Genomic DNA, 16,294 nt, shown 5'->3' with positions numbered 1-16,294 from the left:
CAGACAGGATTTTGAAGAAGAAAACTGGCAGGAATTGGATGCTTGTTAGGGGAAGATATAATCAAAGGAGAAGAGAATCAGGTAGGGATGGGGGAACAAAGATGGGGAAGAGGTAGCTGTCAGCACAGATTCTGAGGACAACTTTATTCTAACGGTTTCCTTCCTAGGCATCTGTCCATATAGTTTGGGGAGTGTCCCCATTGGTCTTTTCTCTCTCATGCCCGCTCTGTAGAAGCCCCAGCTGTGGTCTACAGGTGCAAATGCTTGATGGCAGTCTCATTTCCCTCCTTCTGTCTGTTGTAACAAATACATTCTGTGTGTGTGTGTGTGTGTGTGTGTGTGTGTGTGTGTGTATTAAATGCATATGCCAAAGAACTTGAGAATGTGTGTGTGCAGGGATGTCTATGAGAATGAATGTGTGTGTGTGAAAGGGAGTGTGCCTTAAAAAGGGGGGCTTGGGGTGGCAGGGAGGTTGAAAAGAGGGGAAAACGAATCAGAGTTTATTGAAAACCTACAGCTGAGTAAGGGTCTTCCTAGTGCTAGTGGACGTGAGGAAAGGGTCAATTCTTAATATTCCTTAAAGGAAAAAACGAGGGGAAATGGATTTAAATTAGTGCAGGGAAGAATGATATTAGACCCATGGGCCTTTCTTGACAGTCCTTCAGATTCCTGACATAAAGGTGACCTCGAACTCGGCTGCAAGATCCCAAGGGCAAAAACTGGGGCTTTCCACTCCAGATGGCTCCCCACTTTCCTCTACCATCTGTAGCATGGATGGCTTGCACACTGTGCTTAGGAAGCCAAAGGTAGGGACTAAATCCCTTTTGTGGGCCAGTTACCTTTTGTCTACATTTCACAGCTTAGACTAGCCCCCCTCCTTTCCCTCACGACACACGTTAGTTGTCTTGCATCTCTGATCACTGAAAGATCCAATGAAGAAACAGGTTAACTCATCCCCTCTGAAAAGTGTGTGCTTCCTGCTGACGGGGTGAGTACCCACTTTTGCCTTCAAAGGATGGTGTGAGGGGACTCTTCAGTGGGGATGCTGTCTGCCTTATTCCAGAGCACTTCTCAGTCTTCCTCTAAAATTTCACTTTCAGATATATTTGGGGGCAATTCCTCACCTTGGTACAGCACTGTACCCTTTGGAGAATTATTTCATTCCATCATTCCTTTTATTTAATCTTTACCACAGTCACATCTAATAGGTATTATGAGTCCTGTTTTGCAAGGTGATGGAACCGAGGCTCTGGAAAGTGAGATAATTTGCTACAGGCCACTTGGTTGGTGAGAGTGTGAACTTACATGTGGCAAGGCTGGGATTTGAAGCCAAGTTCTAGTCCATATCTCAGGACCTTTTCAAGATGGGATGCCATCAGTGTGGGGGTAGGCTAGGGTGAGGGATGCGGTGGGAGGAATACCTAAGGCTTTTGGTGCCTTTTCCCTCTACCCACTCCTCTTTTCTATCTTTTGTAATAGTCCTTTTTTCTGAGCTCTCTCTCTCTGTCTCTGTCACTCCCACTCTCCCTGTCTCTGTCATCATCATCATCATCATCATCATCATCATCATCACATTTACCTAACTTATCTATCAATTGACTGATCAATTGATCTGTCTAATCTATCTTTGTTACCATTTCCCAAGAATAATGTGTATAAATGAGACCTCAGAAATCCATCCACCTTCTTAGGAAAGAATGCAGTCTCAATTCAGACTGTCCCAGTGTCAGGCAGCAGCTGAACACGGAGAAATACCATGGTTTAGTGGGAAAGGAAAGCCTGGCCTGAGGATAGGTAGGGACAACTGGTTCCCAGATCATATTCCTCCATGGCATTTTTGTGTAACTTCAGGTAAGTCGCAATCTCTTTAGGGCCCTAGTTTGTTGTTGTCGTCTGTAAATTGAGGAAACATAATGCCCAACCTCCCTCCTTCTCAGGGGTTGTTGTGAGAATAAAATGGCATGATTCATTTATCCATGAATCACGAAGAGCTGTTTCTGTTTTAATTACAAGACCTTTATGTTCTCTCAAAACCCTCAGAGTATAATCCTATGATTCACCCAACAAACACTTATTGAACCCCTACTGTGTGCTAGGGCCTAGAAATAATGGACATATTGAAAGCTTTTGAGAAAATGAATAGCACAAGACAAGTTAGACATTTAAAAAATTTACCACATATTGATAGAACATCTTTTTTTTTTTTTTAACTTTTCCTGTCTCAACATAAGAGAAGCAGCAACCAAAAGGGGGAAAAACAGCAACACAGCTTGTGATGCAAGCACTATTATGTACTTTGACAGATACTGCAGATAATAGTGGGAATATCTATATCTTGTTGTATTTGGTGTCACCTCACTTTGTTTACACTATCCTTTGGGATGTTTATAGCATAAAGATTGCCTTTCACCATCCTGGGCTTGAAGTTGTTTCTTTAGTCAATAAAATTTAAAAAGGGAATCCCATATTCTATACAATTACCATTGTACTTAATTTATACAGAGTTTGTAATTTGTGGTGGTTGTTTACCTTCAGATATGACCTCCCCTGGCTTATCGAATCACTCTTTTGATTCACATTAGAGTGATTATGTGTTCACTCTTGATTTCATTAGTTACCTGTGCATTATTTTGCAGCTATTAAGAGTTCTTAATCTGGGTTCTTGTCTAGATTCTGCTGTCAAATTGCTGTATGGCCTTTGGCAAACTCCCATCTCTCTCTAAGCTTCAATTTTCTAAACTGTAGAATAGAAGCCTTGGACTAGGTAATGGTTAAGGTTCCTTCTCTCTCTGATTTATTCTAATAAACTAAGCAATTCCTGAAACATTCAAAAAAAAAAGTGTTTCAAAAGAAAAAAACCCAGAGCTTTCCTCAATATATTTTAACAGTACTGCCTCCAGTTTATGAACTTCGGCTATGGCATGATGGGCTGACTCCATGTGTTGAAGAGCATTATTCCCAAATTTAATTATCTTGGGGCACATCACTGTGTAGGATAAAATGAGCCATTTTGTTCATCACAACTACATCCTTTGCTGAAATGGAGGTTATGGGATAACAACTTAAAGGCTAACTCATTAATGCTCAGGGATGGATGTGGTAATGTGCCAGCAGACCAAACTGGTGCTCAAATATTTTTATCTGGAGACCTATATCTCTTTCCCATGTTGTGATATATTAACAGGGATGTCTTTATCTATTGTCACTGCCTGTAGACATTTGAATAACATGGACACAATGCCTGCTGGGCACTCAACCACATCCACTATCAATTTCTCAAACTCTGAGGAGCTACCAGAGGCTTGGAGCAAAATTCTGATGGTGCCATAAAATGCCTAGGTTATAGAGATTCAAATGATGGCATCTGTGCAGTCCCCTGCTTTTTTTCTCATAGGTGTTTACTAGTGAGCACTGTGCCATTCCAAACTCTTTGGTGGGGATAGTGGAGTAAATTAGTCTTCCAAATCGTGAGGACTGTGGATTTATGCCTAGCTGAAAGCATTCCCGGTCTCAGAATGTTGAAGAGGGTGACCTTTCTGACGTTAATTTGTTTCTCCATCTGTACCATGCATTTTGGTAGGACTTGAGGAACAGGCTTGATGATACCCAAATGTGTTTCCCCCTTGTGTATTGCTGGATACTTGCTCTGGGTGTCCCTCTAGTCTTTGTTAAAATTCTCTCTTTTGGCATCTGCTAATATTCTAGCCCCTTTACTGATCTAAATACAGCTATGCTTTCTTTTGCCAGTGACAATGTAAATTTGAATGGTTTGAACGAAAAATAAATTTTGAGACCTATAGGCATTTTGCTAACCTGAATAATAGCATTTGAAAAACTGATCTATGCAGTTAGTTTTCCTAAATTTTGTAAGATGACTTTTTTAAGACTTACCCAGATGCTGTTGAAGATTGAAGAAGAAAGACTTATTCCCAACAGTCTCCCAAGATCTCTTTACCTGTTTTAATTTAATTCAAATTTAGTAGAGCTTGAACAGAGTAAGACTTTGTATGCATTGATACAAATTCTAATTTTATGTAATTACTTTTGAAACCTGATATTTTCTGGTAAACTCCTTTGCAAAGAACTTTCAAGATCAACGTTTTTATTAAAAACGAATGCTAAATATCACACATGCATTATTCATTTATTCTCACACAACTGCTGAAATGGGTACTGCATCATTTTTCCATTTCATATAGGAAGTCACTGAAGCTCAGAGAATTCAACTGATTTTCCTAAAGTCACACAGCCAAGATATTGTAAAGCTTGGCTTTGAACTTCGTTCTATTTAGCTCTGACTCCAGCGGTCCTTGCAGATATATGTATAAAGATTTTGTTTTTGCAAATGTCTTGAAATCTGGGATGAAATTGAGAGGCCCTGCTTTTCTGTCCCTTCTTATATATTTTTGATGTCATGGTCACTTCACGCCAGCCCTAAGGCATGCTGAAAGAGGAAGGAAAAGACACTTTGGAGCAAGAGAGATCTCTTGGCACCTTGTTCCCTGTGAGGAGCCTCCTTTTGTACTCAGCTTGGAAAACCAAGCCTGAGGACAAGTATTCAAATCTCAAGAACCTGTTTCCTTGTCTCTTTTGGTGTTGAAGCCTGCTTACTTTCCCCCCCCCCCCCCATACCATCTCCATCTGCTTCCGGTCTGGGCATACTGGCCTTCCTAACTCTACTTCTGTCCTGTATTCTTCTGGTGGCTTGAGAGGGTTGAAGGCAAGCAAGACAGTGTCAGTTTTGCTGGCAGAACAGCAGCATATGATTGTTCTTAAGTTTAGTCCTGTATCTTTGAGCAGGAGGCAATGACAAACAGTTTATTCTAAGGCCTTTGATTTCCTTCGTAATTGTAAGCATCTAGGCTGACTCATCTCTCAAAGGCTTCTCTCTCTCTCTCTTTCTCTCCTCTCTCGGCTGGTGTTGTTTTGAGATTTTCTTATTTGTGGGGGGGGATTGATTTTCACCTTGGTTTTTGGGTAAAAGAAACAGCTTTACTCTTTGGATGACCAGATCTGGTAAGCCTTGGCAAGAAGAAATAGCTGCAACTCCAAAGCAGGTATAAACATGTCTGAATTGGGGAAAGGGGAAAGGGGGAGTAATGTAAAAAGAAAAAAATTTAAGCCAGAGCTAGGCTGTATGTGTCAGGATGAGACCCTTGGCTAACAGGCTCTGGATCAGCTATTATGAATGGGCAATTGCTAGGGACTTAGTCTGGGACTGAGGTGGATGCTGTGCACGTGTCTTTGGTTAAAATGATCATTTTGTGGATGCAGTTTGGTAGTTGGGCTTAGGCATTCACTTTGGGTCCAGTGAATGGTGTTTTGCAGTTGAAGGAGCTTTAAAAATTCCATGCTAAGGATTTTCCTCCTAGCTCTGTTCAAAAGCCATAGAAAGACTCCTTATCTTTTTTCATACTGCACTTCAGTTATCTGGTAAGAATTTATTTTTGATAAGCGTGACTTTGGCTATTAAGTAAAGTGAGCAAAAGAAAATTTTGGAAACGAAAGAAGGGTGGATTTTGGTGGGTTGGTGGGTTTGTGTGCTTGTTCTGGACAGAGCTCATTTGTTAGAATGATTGTTGAATGATAGCTCCTACCTGCTTTTCCTCTGTCAAAGCCACATTACTTGATTTTTGGGATTTAAGCCCCTTACTCAACTATAATATATAAAATATTACTGTAAAACTCCATGACAATGGGGAGCTCTGAAAAATAGCATGTGACCCCTTCCCTTCTTGTCAAAAGGTTTAGTTACCCATGTCCCATATTATCTTCTCTGTCAAGAGCCAGAATCCACACACTCACCCAAACCATAACCTTTGGAGCTGTCCTAAATTCTTTCCTTCCTATTACAATTCCCCTAAGCTCTGTCAATTCTACCCATAGAATCCTACCCCTGCCCCAGCCCCAGTGACACTGGCTTATATCAGCATCCCTTTGCCTCTTGGCTGATCTATGTACATCAGGCTCTATTCAGAACAGGCTTTTCACTGCTTTCTGTTATTTTTCCAACTGCAGCTCTGACTCTGTCCCTCTCCACTTAAAACCCTGCAGTAGTTCCCTACTGCCTTCAGGAGAAAGTCCAGCTGCATAAAATGGCTTACAGGGCCATTCCTGAGCTCCTGCTTGCTTATGCAGATATATCTCTTAACATCCCCTTTCTACAGCTTGAAGAGTATGACAACCTCTCTCACATCTCTTTGCTTTGGACAAGCTGTTCTCTTCCTGGATGACCCCCATCCTTACCCTTGTAGCTGTCTCTAGGCAGATTTAGATGTTTCCTCTTTTCTGCTCTCACAGTACTTTGTTTCTATCTTGGTGATTGACTTCTCACACGGTTTTGTAAATTGTTACCAACCTGTGTATCTCCTTCACTGCACTGTTAAACCCTTTATGAAAGGAATAGCTTTATTTACTCATAGCTGAATCTTTAGTGCCCGGCACAAAGTGGGTAATTAATACAGGTTTTTTTTTTTAAAAATGAATGAATGAAAGAACAAATGAGTAACAGAGGCCAGGATGTGCAAGGAAGAATGCTGTGTGGGGTTCAGATAGATCCCCAAGGGGGATCCTATGCAGCCTGGAAGCAGCAGTATGGGATAGTGGACACCATGGAGAAAGGACATAGAAAACAGGTCTGCCAGAACACTAAGACAAACTTCACTCTGATCACCAGTCCTGTATTGGGAGTCTCACTAGAATTGGCTAGGAAGTGATGCTTGTTTTGGTGCAAACTGATGTTTGTTTTTTTTTTTCCATGAAAAACGTAATATAATCAAGTTGCATAATTTTTAGTAAATAGAGAAAAGGCAAAGGCAAACAAAATCCTACCACTTAATACAGATGCAGTCCATATTGGGGTGCATTTCTTTCAGTCTTTTATTTTTATGCAGACTTTCCTTCACATGGTTGTAATCATAATTAATACAATTCTATATTTTGTATTTGCTGTTTAAAAGCTCCTTATAAATATCACTTTAATGATTACATAATTTTCCAGACTGTGGTCATTCCATAATTTATTTAACTAGTCTCATAACTGGGCTAGCTTTGTTCCCTTAAATTTTTTTTCCCGTTATGGCTCATGTACATATGGTTTTTCCTGTCCGAAGGAAGATTTCATTAAGATAGATTCCTAGAAGGGGAATTACTGGGTCAAAGGGCTTGGGGATGATTTTTGGCTCCATACTTAGGTGCCCAGTTTGCCTTCTTGAAGAATTGTACACATTTTCAGAGCTCCTAACCTAGATGAATGTGCCCATTTCATCCAGCCTGGACAGCACAGGGTATCACCATTAAAGGAACTCCATCCATGTTCTAATTAATTGAGGGACAATATTACCTTATACTTGTCTCGGTGTACATTTTCAAATTGTGAATAAGGTTGGTTGGTTTTCTTTTTAATCCCTTTTTTCCTTCTTTTTTCTTTACTCTCTTTTCTTTTCCTCCTCCTCCTCCTCCTCCTCCTCCTCCTCCTCCTCCCTCTTCTGCCTAATTAGGTTCTCTCTTTTCTGGACTGTCGGTTCAGGGATGATTTTTTTAAGTTTTTTTTTTCTTTCTTTCTTTCTTTCTTTCTTTTTTTTTTTTTCCAAATAAGCAACCAGAGGCAGCTCTGCTTGAGGGTGAAGCCGCCTCCCAGTTTTCCCTCCCCCTTTACCACCCTCCCCCCCATAGCTCCTTCCACCAGGTCCAGTGACAATTGGATGATGCAGCCTAGATAATCATCCGATTCCAGAATGGGTGGCTGCATTTCTTTTCTGAAGGCAGCAAGGACACTGTGCCCCAGAATCATGCCCCCTTTGCTGTTGTTGTCCGCCTTCATTTTTTTAGTGAACGTCCTGGGAGGAGCCCCAGGACACAATCCCGACCGCAGGACGAAGATGATATCAATACACAGTCTGTCGGAGCTGGAGCGTCTGAAGCTGCAAGAGACTGCTTACCACGAACTCGTGGCCAGACATTTCCTCTCTGAATTCAAACCTGACCGAGGTGAGCTGGCCCCGGAACGTGGCGTCCCCGCCTTCGGGCGAGCGGACCCCCGGGCAGGACAGGCCGAGTCTGGGGTCCAGGAGGGTGGGAGGGGCTCTCGCTGGGTCTTGGCCCCCGCTCGGTTCCCCTGGCTCTCGGACCACTGAGGAAGCAGGAGTTGAAAGGTTTTGGTTGAATTGTGGAAGAGGTCAAGATTAGTGGAGTTGGGTCGAAGCCTGGGGGCTTGAGGGGCGGTCAGACAGACGGAGTGCAGGGACAGACAGGTGGACAGAGGGCAGGTGAAGAGACTGACGCACCAGGTGCGATGCGAGGAGTCAGAGCGAGGCAGAGGCGCAGAGGGACCCTCTGAAAAAGGACCAGGACGCACAGAGACGGCGTGCTCGAGAGATGGGAGATAGCGAGACAGCGAGAGAGACACCCGCCAATCCGGGCACAGAGCGGGAGCGCGGTGTGGGCGCGGGAGCGTCGGCGGGCAGTGATCTGTGATCGCTGTGATCGCTGCCCACCTCAGCCGGCTGCGGGTGAGCGAGCGGGACGAAGCCCTGGATGGGGTCCGAGCTTGCAGGGGGCTGGGGTTACGCATGGACTCGGCGGCCCGGGGGAGGCGGGACGGGGGCGCGCGGGCCGAGGGGCGTCCCCACCGCAGACTAAAGTGAGGGGGGCGGCGGGCACGCCGGGCACGCGCGGAGGCTGCGGCCTGAGGACGCCACGCGAGGGGCGAGGAGACCCCGCTGCTGGGGTCTGAGCGCGGGGACAGCGCGTGTCGCCGCTGCCAGGGCTGTGGCGCGGGGAGCCGACGGCAACCCAGGCGCGAGCGTGCCCGCAGGAACTCGGCGACCCCTACTTGCCGCCGCGCCGCAGGCGGAGCCCCTCCCCTAGCCTGTTGCACGGTCCAGGCGCCTCAGAGACCGCAATGGATGTCTGAAGCCCTGTGCGGAGCTGCTGCTGGTGCGTGACACAGTGCGCGCTGCGCACGAGAAGCCTCTGATCGTCCGATTCGGTTAAATTCTTGGAGTCTCTGAGGTGGTAAATAGGATTGGTCCCGTTGTCAAACGGGGAAACTGAGGCCGGGACGGAGCAAAACACTTTCAGCGGGCCGGACGGAGCTGCTTGTTCCCCTCCTCCCCCGCGGATCCATACATTGCGATGTTTTCGTCATTTATCAAATCCTATTTGTGTGAGTGTGCGTGTCTTTTCTCTTTCTCTTCCCATAGCTCTACCTATTGACCGTCCAAACACCTTGGAGAAGTGGTTTCTGATTCTGAGAGGACAGCAGAGGGGTGAGGGGCTCTCGTACTTTTCTTAGGAAATAAATGGGCTGTTGCCCCCCACCCCCGTATTGTGTCCCTGGCTACTGGAGACCCGGCGGTGCCCATGGCTTCTAGGGGCACTCGATCCCCCCCACGCCTACACACAACCCCATTGGGATGATTTCAGGAAATGGCGCACTCGCTGCAGACGCTGGGCGGTCCCAGCAGATCTGCCTAAGCCTTCTGCGTGGATCCACCCCAGACAGTCGCCCAGAAGAAACTGCCCTCATTGCTTCAAGGCTGTCACCCCCCTGGCAGGACCTAAGGACCTTGAGCCCCGTCGGGGTAATTTGAGTGGAGCTGAGTCCTTCCGCCAAACCACTGCAGGGTCTTTTTGGCTCCCTCCCCAGGGAGGGGCGCTGCGGGTCTGGAGGGGTGGGGTTGGTTGCAGGCTGCTGCTTAGAGGAGCGCTACAGCCCCTGCAGTTCTTCCTGATTTAAGCGCTGCGGAGCATTGACGTTTCTCGTTCTTTCTTTCCCTGGCTCCCCAGTCGTATCACTCAAGACGTTTGGCATTCGCCTGGAAGAGGTGCTGGTGAATGAGCTTACCCGCCGCAAACATCTTGAACTAACAGCCGCGATGCAGATTGAAGAATCCACCGGTCAGGCTTCGGGCCGTCGTCGGGGAAACGTGGTGCAAAGGATGTTTGGTCGCATCAGGCGCTTTTTCAGTCGCAGACGGGATGAGCCCACCTTGCCCCGGGAGTTTACTCGCCGTGGGCGTCGAGTGAGTTAAACCCTCCAGATTCCAAGCAGTGGCCGTCCCTGAGGTGTCCAGCAATGCGGTGTGGGAGGGTCAAGGCCTGTGACCTCAGAGGGAGGTAGGGCTGAACAGAACATGTGTGTGTGGAGGGGGGAGGGTGTAATTGGCTTCCCACGGAGAGAAGGTCTCCTGTTGTGAACGTGACACAATCCCCAGGAAGGTCCGAAGTGACCCTCCTGCTCCCCCACATTAAGATAGTCTGGACTTCTCCACAGGGTGCAGTATCCGTGGACAGCCTGGCTGAACTGGAGGATGGGGCCCTGCTGCTGCAGACCCTGCAACTTTCCAAGATTTCCTTTCCGATTGGCCAGCGACTTCTGGGATCCAAAAGGAAAATGAGCCTCAATCCGATTGCTAAACAAATTCCCCAGGTTGTTGAGGCTTGCTGCAGCTTCATTGAGAAACATGGTAAGGGGGCCTTGATGGTTTAATCAAGGATTAAATGATGGCTTAATCAAGGTAGGAAGCAATTAAAGGGAAAGAATCGTGTTCTAGAAATGGGTAGAGAAAAGAGGTCACAGGGTGAAGGATGGGAACATTCCCGGGCCACCAATTGGGAATGAGACTCCGGTGGGGAGAGGGGAAATGCTATGGGGAAGGGGACCAGAGATACTTAGCATCCCTTGGTCTTTTCTTTCAGGCTTAAGCACAGTGGGGATTTTCACCCTGGAATACTCGGCAGAGAGAGTGCGTCAGGTAAGCTGGCTCTGTTTACACCTATGTTCCCTGAGTGAGGGAAAAACGGTGTGTGTGTGTGGGGGGGGTCTCCTCCACAGATGTGAGGGGAGTTTCATGCCTGGTGGGGGGGATCAAGGTCTTCTTTCTAGCCCCTCAGGCACACCATATTGCCAGCGACCTCCACTGAAGCTTGAGACTTCTGGAAGGAAATGCCAGGAGGGAAGCATGTGATGAGCAGGAGACAGAGTCCATGTCTTCTCTCTCTTTTTTTTTCTTTTAGCTCCGTGAAGAATTTGATCAGGGTCTGGATGTAGTGCTGGATGACAATCAGAATGTGCATGATGTGGCTGCACTCCTCAAGGAGTTTTTCCGTGACATGAAGGACTCTCTGCTGCCAGATGATCTGTACATGTCCTTCCTCCTGACAGCAAGTGAGTCTTCTGCTGTAACTTTTCAAGCAAGGAGAAGAAATAGTACGGGAGTATGGCAGCCTAGGGACAGAGCTCTGGCTACAGGACCCCAGGGAACTAAAACAGAATAAACATCAGAAGAGGGAAACACCTATCCAGATTACTTTCCCTATATCTCTGAATAGTCCATTGTAAGTCTATTGTTTGGAGATTTCTCTAGAACTTCTTAAAGCTATGTGTGTCATCTCATGGCAAAGAAGGACCTAGGTTCTGTAGAAGGGGTCTGCTTTTGATGGGAGCACTTCTTGCTTTTAGGGCTCCTGAGCTCAAATGCTTTGGGAATGAGCAAAGACAAGATGCCTGGGTACTTCCTCCATAGCCCTTCCTCAGTTTTCAAGCATAATAACATCTCTTTGGGTATTAGGCTGCTGTCAAGGCTAGCCCCTGAGCCAACCCCTGCTTTCCTTCTTCTAGCTCTAAAGCCACAGGATCAGCTTTCTGCCCTGCAGCTGCTGGTTTACCTGATGCCACCCTGCCACAGTGATACCTTGGAGCGTCTGCTGAAGGCCCTGCATAAGATCACTGAGAACTGCGAGGACTCCATTGGCATTGACGGACAGTTGGTAAAAACCTCTGGAGAAGGGTAGTGAGAACTGTAGTAGGGGACATGTATGGGAGTGTATGAGAGAGAGAGACAGAGACAGACGGTAGAAGGAATCAAGAACAAAAGGAGACATTCATATTTGTGTTACTTCCATTATTGTTTCAGAGTTGATCACTATCTGCTTTCCTTTCTGTAGGTTTCAGGCAACCGTATGACTTCCACCAATTTGGCTCTGGTGTTTGGATCTGCTCTCTTGAAAAAAGGGAGATTTGCCAAGAGGGAGTCCAGGAAAACAAGATTGGGGATTGACCACTATGTTGCTTCTGTCAATGTGGTCCGTGCCATGATTGATAATTGGGATATTCTTTTCCAGGTAAGGGGAGCTGTTGGACAAACTTCTTTCATAGCTTTCTCTTTCCTATTCACAAGTCAAGTGAGGGCTTACATGCATCCCTGAAGGTAGCCAAAGCAGGCAGCCACTAAGTCTTCCAGAAATTCCTCCTACATTCAGCGGTCAATGGTGTCTTCAGTCCTGGATACCTGATAGAGAGGAGTATATATTTTAAAATGTTGTGTAATAAAGGCTAACATTGCTCATTTTACCCTCAGGTACCTCCCCACATTCAGAAGCAGGTTGCTAAGCGTGTGTGGAAATCCAGTCCTGAAGCCCTGGATTTTATCAGACGCAGGAATTTGAGGAAGATCCAGTGAGTGTTTTCTTGGATTGTTTAAGCTTAGCCTGAATCAGAATCTCCTATGGTGGCTTCCAATCTGACACCACCATCATGTTAGGCAACCCAAGTATGAAAACTGACTTGCTTTTTCAAATTCATTCCCACCCAGGAGTGCTCGCATAAAGATGGAAGAGGATGCTTTACTTTCTGATCCAGTGGAAACTTCTGCCGAAGCCCAGGCTGCTGTCCTTGCTCAGAGCAAGCCCTTTGATGAAGGTCAGTTCCCTGCTGCAGGTCTGGCCCTTGCTGAAGGTCAGGCCCTTCCTGAAGGCCAGGTCCTTGCTGAAGATGAGCCCCTTGAGGAAGATAAATCCTCTGAAGAAGATGTGTCAGGCCATGAAGAGCTAGTATTTGAATATTTCAGTCAAGGAGTAATCTTTGGAGAAATTCAAGGTCTTGAGATCCCAAATGACCTTGAGATTCAAGGCCTACATCTTAAATGCATACCAGAGCTTGAAGAAGAAGAAGAAAAAGAAGATGATGATGATGACAACGATGATGATACCCTAAATTTTGATGATCTTCTTCCCCTTGAAGATATTTTAGACCCTGATGATGAAATTCCTGAACTCATTGAAATCCCAGACTTTGAAGAAATACCATATTTTGATATGGTCCCAGACCCTGAAGGAGCCCCAGATGTGCAAGAAATCCCAAATCCTGGAGAAAACTCAAACCAAAGCCTTGAAGAAGGGCCAGATTTTGAAGACAACCAAAACCTTGACCTTGCAGGAATTCCCTATCTTGATGTAATCCCAAACAATGAAGATACTGATGAAATCCCAGACCATGCATATGCTTCAGAAAATGATGAAAACCCAGATTCTGAAGATCCCAATCTTGAAGAGTTCCAAGCTCTGGATAAAGTCCCAAATGATGAATCCTCAAATGCTGAAGCAATTCCAGGCCACGAAGAAGCCCCAGAGGTCAATGGGATTTCAGATTCTGATGAAGACCCTGATTTTGAAGAAGTCCCAGCTCTTCATGTGGTGCCAAGCCCTGAGGAAGCCCCTGGGGGTCATGAAATACTAAATTATGAAGAATCCCCAGAGGTTAATGGACTCACAGACTCTGAAGAAGATCCCAATCTTGAAGAGGTGCCAGCTCTTGATGGAGTCCCAAATAATGAAGAAACCTCAGACACTGAAGAAATTCCAGATCAGGAAGAAACTCCAGAATTCAGTGGAATTGCAGGTTGTGAGGAAGACTCCAACCCTGAAAAGGACCCAACTCTCCATGTGGTAACGAACCCTGAAGATGTCTTTGATTTTTATGAAATTCAAGACCAGGGAGAATCCTCAGATGCTGAAGAAATCCCAGGACACGAAGAAGCCTCTGATGTTGGTGGAATCCAAGACTCTAAAGAAAACCCCAGTCTTGAAAAAGACTCAATTCTTAATGTGGTTCCAGAGTCTGAGGATGCTCAAATTCACAACAAAATTCCCAGTTCTCAGAAAGACCAAGCTAATACTTTTGAAGAGAATGAAGTTACCAGTTTGGTTCCAGAGCCTGAAGATGTCTCCATTCTCAACACAATTCCAGACCCTCAGCCAGGCCTTACTGTCAGTCTTGAAGAAATCATGAATGTGGAAGCTGTCCCAATGCCTAATGATCTTGACTCTAGAGAAGTTTGGAATCCAAAGGCAATAAAGTTCCACAAAGATGCAGATGTTACATTTCCTGTAAATACCACCCACCTTAAAAACATGTCTTAGCCTAGTCAAATCATGGACCACAAATCCTCCCCAGAGTCTTTGATGACCAATACCTGCTTTCTCCCCTTCATAAAATGCTGTAAGCTTTCGGCTCCAGCTTTTACTCATTTGCTTAGTAAAATTAGGCTGGTTGTAGGGTTGTGGTTGTTAGGAGGCCACCTTCTTCCCCACCTGCTGGATGGTATTGTTCATTTGCTGTAAGCACGGGGTATCTGTCTCACTTGTTTTGTTCTCTAACCCAGCCCCACCCCAACCACCTTCTACAGGGGACCTAGATTTAGAGATCGGTGTTCCACTGTTAGGCTGTAGTTTTCTTAACATGTCAAATGGGGATAATCTTTCCTACCTTAGCTTCTTGCTTCATATTGTATTTGAAGTGCAAAATTAGGTCTTAGTCCCTTGTGTGCTGTGCAAAGTATGAAGTCTAGAAACATAAGAAGTTAACACTGTTACTATTTTCCAGGTTCCTCTGAGGAGCCAGCTGTGCCTCCTGGCAATGCCCGTTCCCATGACGATGAGGAAGGAGCGGGTAACCCCCCCATTCCGGAGCAAGACCGCCCATTGCTCCGTGTGCCCCGGGAGAAGGAGGCCAAAACTGGCATCAGCTACTTCTTTCCTTAGATGTTTTTCCTTCTATAAGGTGCCAGACAGGGGAAAAGGGTGGGGGTAGACCTGAGATGTCACAGAAAACATTGAGGGTAAAGATCTGAGGGTAAGAAGGATTTCCACCTGATGCTCGGGTCAGGCTGAGAATTCCAAACACACTGTCAGCCCCTTCACTGGGGATGTTTGGTCCCTTCAGCTAGTAAAAGCAGAGATGTTTCTGTGTCATGCGCAGGCTCCCTGGTGCTACCTTGCCTTTCTCTTTTACCCCTGATCCTGGCTTTCCCACACTACAGCCTGTCCTTTAATAGATGTGACATTTGTGGTAAACACCTTGTCCCAGAGAAGCTCACAAATCTCGAGGTGCTTTCCCTCCCCCAAAAAAGGGAATTGCATGTTTTTCCTGACTTTCCTTCCCTCCTCCCGAGAGCTCAATTGGAAAGGCCCTCAAGAGGCATGCTAGGATGTTAGGTCAGCCTATTGACAGCTGACAAACAATTAATGCTAAACCATGTCACACCAACTCATAGCCATGTCCCCGCAGCAACTCCACCACCTCAGGATTTTTTGCCCCCCCCCCAAATTATTTAGACCAATGACTCATTAAACAGCCACCCCCAAAATTCTGTGCAGTTTTGCTCAGGTCACGCTAACAGGGAAACCTCAAATGTAAGCCTAACTAGCCTTCTGGGGTCAAAAGTTAGAGGAAAAATTTGATTTTATTACCTAGATCTGTTTTACGGACAGCTGGGTTCACACCCTGTTGTCAGCAAAACAGCTAGTTAGGTAGAGACACATAGTTCCAAGTAGTTAAAGTCACCTGATTCCAAACATTCTTACCTATCGTCTCTGTAGCTCCTCTATGCAGGACGGTACAAATTTGCGGGACATGGTCTGGTAACATGCAGATATGGGTTATGTATGACATGCAAAATTATAGCTGATATTGAGGGGTAACAACTGCTAAGTTCATAGAATGAAGAATGTATTGTATTGAGGGATAGAAATTGATCACACAATGGGTAACAACCGCAGAGCTCGAAGATTTGTGATTGTTAAAACTTCTCTGGCATTTAATCATTAATAAACATCTGTGTTGTGACAGCAGCATACTCATGGCTTACTCTGTGTGTGTGTTTCAAATTTGAAAATTGGATTGATGAGTTGGGAAACTCTGACTGGAGCTGAAGGGAAAGAGAGGTAGTGAAGAGGGATAAAGGAGAGGGGGTGACATGGAATAAAGGGATGGGGAGGAATGGACTAAAGCAGGGTGGTGTGGAATAAAGAGGAGGGGTTATGGGGAATAAAGGGAAAAAGTGACAGAATAAAGGAGAGGGGTAAGGAATAAAGAAGAGAGATGTTGGGGAATAGTGTTGGAGGTGATAAAGACAAAAAAGAAGGGGTTATGGGGAATAAGGAGGAGATGATGGAGTATGAAGGCAAAGGGTGATGTGGGATAAGGGTGGGTGATGTGAGGTAAAGGGATGGA

General features: G+C 45.7%; 1 protein-coding gene across 2 annotated transcripts in view; it reads left to right on the top strand.

Moving 5' to 3' along the window:
* Window positions 1–15,200, top strand: part of ARHGAP36 (Rho GTPase activating protein 36) — a 30,271-nt gene extending 15,071 nt beyond the window's left edge. Inside the window, exons 2-12 of one of the 2 annotated variants that reach the window (XM_039250793.1) lie at window positions 7,831–7,989; window positions 9,204–9,269; window positions 9,790–10,025; window positions 10,277–10,469; window positions 10,702–10,757; window positions 11,020–11,170; window positions 11,624–11,772; window positions 11,950–12,126; window positions 12,363–12,460; window positions 12,597–12,703; window positions 14,666–15,200. In XM_039250793.1, the coding sequence (XP_039106724.1) occupies window positions 7,831–7,989; window positions 9,204–9,269; window positions 9,790–10,025; window positions 10,277–10,469; window positions 10,702–10,757; window positions 11,020–11,170; window positions 11,624–11,772; window positions 11,950–12,126; window positions 12,363–12,460; window positions 12,597–12,703; window positions 14,666–14,823 (1,550 nt within the window). In that variant the 3' untranslated portion in view covers window positions 14,824–15,200. Of the gene's footprint in view, window positions 1–7,736; window positions 7,990–9,203; window positions 9,270–9,789; window positions 10,026–10,276; window positions 10,470–10,701; window positions 10,758–11,019; window positions 11,171–11,623; window positions 11,773–11,949; window positions 12,127–12,362; window positions 12,461–12,596; window positions 12,704–14,665 lie in introns of those variants that run through there. The other variant, XM_039250792.1, reaches the window with a different exon arrangement.
* Window positions 15,201–16,294: the final 1,094 nt, after the last annotated feature.

The sequence above is a fragment of the Hyaena hyaena genome, unplaced genomic scaffold (genome assembly GCF_003009895.1).
Source record: "Hyaena hyaena isolate Hyena2069 unplaced genomic scaffold, ASM300989v1 scaffold_383, whole genome shotgun sequence".
NCBI lineage: Eukaryota > Metazoa > Chordata > Mammalia > Carnivora > Hyaenidae > Hyaena > Hyaena hyaena.
This window is presented reverse-complemented; position numbering and strand designations above follow the sequence as displayed.